General features: G+C 44.8%; 1 protein-coding gene across 1 annotated transcript in view; it reads left to right on the top strand.

Moving 5' to 3' along the window:
- The window catches only part of DSN1 (DSN1 component of MIS12 kinetochore complex), a 39131-nt gene that overhangs the window by 14104 nt on the left and 20938 nt on the right, over positions 1 to 4089 (top strand). Inside the window, exons 6-7 of the mRNA XM_017859065.1 lie at positions 359 to 418; positions 814 to 888. Of these exons, the coding sequence (XP_017714554.1) occupies positions 359 to 418; positions 814 to 888 (135 nt within the window). The remainder of the gene's footprint in view (positions 1 to 358; positions 419 to 813; positions 889 to 4089) is intronic.

The following is a 4089-nucleotide window of genomic DNA, read 5'->3' as shown; positions in this document are numbered from 1 at the left end:
CAGGCGCTGTTTCTCACGCCTATAATCCCAGCACTTTGGGAGGCTGAGGCGGGCGGGTCACCTGAGGTCGGGAGTTTGAGACCAACCTGACCAACATGGAGAAACCCCATCTCTACTAAAAATACAAAAGTAGCCGGGCGTGGTGGTGCATGCCTATGATCCCAGCTACTCTGGAGGCTGAGGTAGGAGAATCTGTTGAACCAGGGAGGCAGAAGGGTCAGTGAGCCGAGATTGTGCCATTGCACTCCAGCCTGGGCAACAAGAGCGAAACTCTGTATCAAATAAATAATTTATAAGCGATTATATTAAAGCAAATATTTCTTGAAAGATTTATGTCATAATCCTATCTGTTTTCCAGAAAAGCATCAGATTTTTCTCTGGAAGCATCTGTGGCTGAGATGAAGGAATACATAACAAAGTAAGTTAACCTTTGTTAGAAAATCTAAATTCATTCTCCTATCTGGGGAAATTAACTAACTTGGAAAAAATGAATAGTAAGCATTGTATTTGGAGAGTCAGCATTAGTGCACCAATACTAGAAGTTAGAAGGCTCATATTGAGATTTTTATGGACTCTACTAATGATCCGTTTCACAGAATGGAATCTAGAGAACACAAATATTAATTTGACTTGAAGAACTGAGGTTTGGTATGATTAAATATCCTCTGAATTGGTCAGGCTTTCTAATCCTGTAATGACCTTTCAACTCACATTTTACATCTAGATTGTACACCTAACATACTTATTGTTACTGTGAGTGATTCAGAATAAGATTATAAAAATTAACTGAATTTTTTTTCCTGATTCTTACAGGTTTTCTTTAGAACGTCAGATTTGGGATCAGCTCTTGGTGCACTACCAGCAGGAGGCTGAAGAGATATTGTCCAGGTTAGATCTATGAACTGTAAAAACTGTCTTTAAAAACCTTATGGAGTTTGATTGGGGTTTATTTCAGTTCTGTTAGTACAAACTGAAAGATGAATCCTTTCTCACAGGCCAATAAGCTCATCAAATTCTGTAGTGTGTATTAGCACTCTCTGACCATAAACGGGAAGTGAGTGAGAGGAAGGAAGAGTTGGTGTCACTATTTTTGGTCCAAAACACAATTGCTTCTGTTCTGTGTCCTTGGCTATCATTTCATATCCTGGGGGAGACAGGCATATCTCTACATTGTACCTAGCAGCCTGGGCCTGGGCCAAGAACAGTAATCAAGGGGCTTCAATGAGCACATGGCCTATGAGCTGCATGTTTTGGGGGATGCCCTTGGCCAGGGCCTTCTTGGAAACAGAAAGACATGAAAGTGGGTGATGAGGAGGATGTGAGGAAAGAGAGGATCTTTGGGTCTTGAAGGTAGAGGAAAAGTAGGAAAGTGCTAGGTGTTTTGTTTGTTTGTTTGTTTGTTTTGTTTTGTTTTGGAGATAGACTCTCGCTCTGTTGCCCAGGCTGGAGTGCCTGGTGCTATCTCAACTCACTCCACCTCCCGTGTTCAAGCAATTCTCCTGCCTCAGCCTCCTGAGTAGCTGGGACTACAGGTGTGTGCCATGATGCCTGGCTAATTTTTGTATTTTTAGTAGAGACAGGATTTCACCATGTTGGCCAGGCTGGGCTGGGTGTTTTTTGTTGTTTTTTTGTTTGTTTTTTTGCTCTGTTGCCCACGCTGGAGTGCAGTGGCACAATCTGAGCTCACTGCAGCCTCCACCTCCTGGGTTCAAGCGATTCTCCTGCCTCAGCCTCCCGAGTAGCTGGGATTACAGGCGTGCTCCACCACACCATGGTTTTGCCATGTTGGCCAGGCTGGTTATGAACTCCTGGCCTCAAGTGATCTGCCCATCTTGGCCTCCCAAAGTGTTGAGATTACATTTGTAAGCCACGGCACCTGGCCAGAAAATGCTAGATTTTGATTTAGATGAACATTTAAGCCATGGTTTTAAGCNTTAATTTTTTGTATTTTTTAGTAGAGATGGGGTTCACCGTGTTAGCCAGGATGGTCTCGATCTCCTGACCTTGTGATCCGCCCATCTCGGCCTCCCAAAGTGCTGGGATTACAGGCTTGAGCCACCGCGCCCGGCCAAAACATCATAAATGTTATAAAGGCTGGGCACAGTGGCTTACTTACGCCTATAATCCCAGGACTTTGGGAGGCTGAGGCAGGTGAATCACTTGAGCCCAGGAGCTGGAGACCAGCCTAGGCAACATGGTAAAACCCCATTTCTACAGAAAATACAAAAATTAGCTGGGCATGGTGGTGCTGCCTGTATTCCCAGCAAATAGGGAGGCTGAGGCGGGGGTTATATTGCTCGACCCCAGAAGATGGAGGTTGCAGTGAGCTGAGATCACACCACTGCACTTCAGCCGAGGTGACAAAGCCTGAATCTGTCTAAATAAATAGATAAAAATGAGTTGTCTTTCATTTTATCTGTACTTGCCAGAAAAAAAAGGTACAATCTTTCTACATACTTAACTCCACACTTTTGGGCGGACTTGAGGACCAACATGTAACAGCAGACCCTAGAGCTGAGACTACCTTAATATACCTTTGTCAGCATTTCACTGTGAAAATGTATATTTTCTTTATTTTATGACACGTAAATTTGTTCTGTCTAGCATCTTCTCTTTCTGAAGAATTGAAACATTTTGCAGACGGACTGGAAACTGATGGAACTCTACAAAAATGTTTTGAACATTCAAATGGGTAAGAGCAGTTCCCCTTCTGTCCTAAATTATGATTGAATTAGGACTTTTGGCCAGGCGCTGTGGCTAACCCCTGTAATCCCAACACTTTGGGAAGCCGAGGTGGGCAGATCACAAGGTCAGAAGATCAAGACCATCCTGGCTAACATGGTGAAACCCCATCTCTACTAAAAATACAAAAAAAAAAAACAATTAGCCAGGCGTGGTGGCAGGTGCCTGTAGTCCAAGCTACTCGGGAGACTGAGGCAGGAGAATGGCATGAACCCAGGAGGTGGAACTTGCAGTGAGCCGAGATTGGGCCACTACACTCCAGCCTGGGAGACAGAGAGACTCCGTCTCAAAAGAAAAAAAAAAGAGTTAGGACTTTTGTTATAATTAGATAGTTGTTCATTTACCAACAAACATTTATTCAGCATCTTCTCTTTTTATTTATTTATTTATTTTTTGGTTTGGAACCTTGCTCTGTCCCCCAGGCTGGAGTGCAATGGTGTTATCTTGGCTCACTGCAACCTCCATCTCCCGGGTTCAAACCGTTCTTCTGCCTCAGCCTCTCAGGTAGCTGGGACTAGAGGCATGTGCCACCATGCCTGGCTAATTTTTTTGTATTTTTAGTAGAGATGGGGTTTCACCATGCTGACCAGGCTGGTCTCAAGCTCCTGACCTCAAGTAATCCACCCACCTCAGCTTCCCAAAGTGCTGGGATTACAGACGTGAGCCACCATGCCCAGCTTTTTTTTCTTTTTTCAATTTTTGTTTTTTGAGACAGAGTCTTGCTCTGTTACCCAGGCTGTAGTGCAATGGCGCAATCGTGGCTGACTAACCTCTGTCTCCCAGGTTTAAGCAATTCTCTTGCCTCAGCCTCCCAAGCAGCTGGTATTACAGGTGCCCACCACCACACCTGGCTAATTTTTGTATTTTTTTTTTTAGTAGAGACAGGGTTTCACCATATTGGCCAGGCTAGTCTCGAGCTCCTGACCTCAAGTAATCCACCTGCCTCGGCCTCCCAAAGTGCTGGGATTACAGACATGAGCCACCGCACCCGGCTTATTTATTTATTTTTTTAAATTTTTGTTTTTTGAGACAGAGTCTTGCTCTGTTGCCCAGGCTGGAGTGCAATGGCGTGATCTTGGCTCACTGTAATCTCCGCCTCCCTGGCTCAAGCAGTTCTCCTGCCTCAGCCTCCCGAGTTGCTGGGATTACAGGTGTGCCCCACCATGCTGGACTTATTTTTTGTATTTTTATAGAAACGAGGTTTCACCATGTTAGCCAGGCTGATCTTGAACTCCTGACCCCAGGTGATCCACCCGTTTGAGCCTCCCAAAGTGCTGGGATTACAGGCGTGAGCCACCACGCCCGGCCAAGAGACACGGAGTTTTTAAGCAAGGAAAAAAAAATTAG

The sequence above is a fragment of the Rhinopithecus bieti genome, unplaced genomic scaffold, assembly GCF_001698545.2.
Source record: "Rhinopithecus bieti isolate Rb0 unplaced genomic scaffold, ASM169854v2 scaffold_38981, whole genome shotgun sequence".
Classification (NCBI taxonomy): Eukaryota; Metazoa; Chordata; class Mammalia; order Primates; family Cercopithecidae; genus Rhinopithecus; species Rhinopithecus bieti.
Note: the sequence above shows the minus strand (reverse complement) of the source record. Positions and strands in the feature narration are given on the sequence as shown.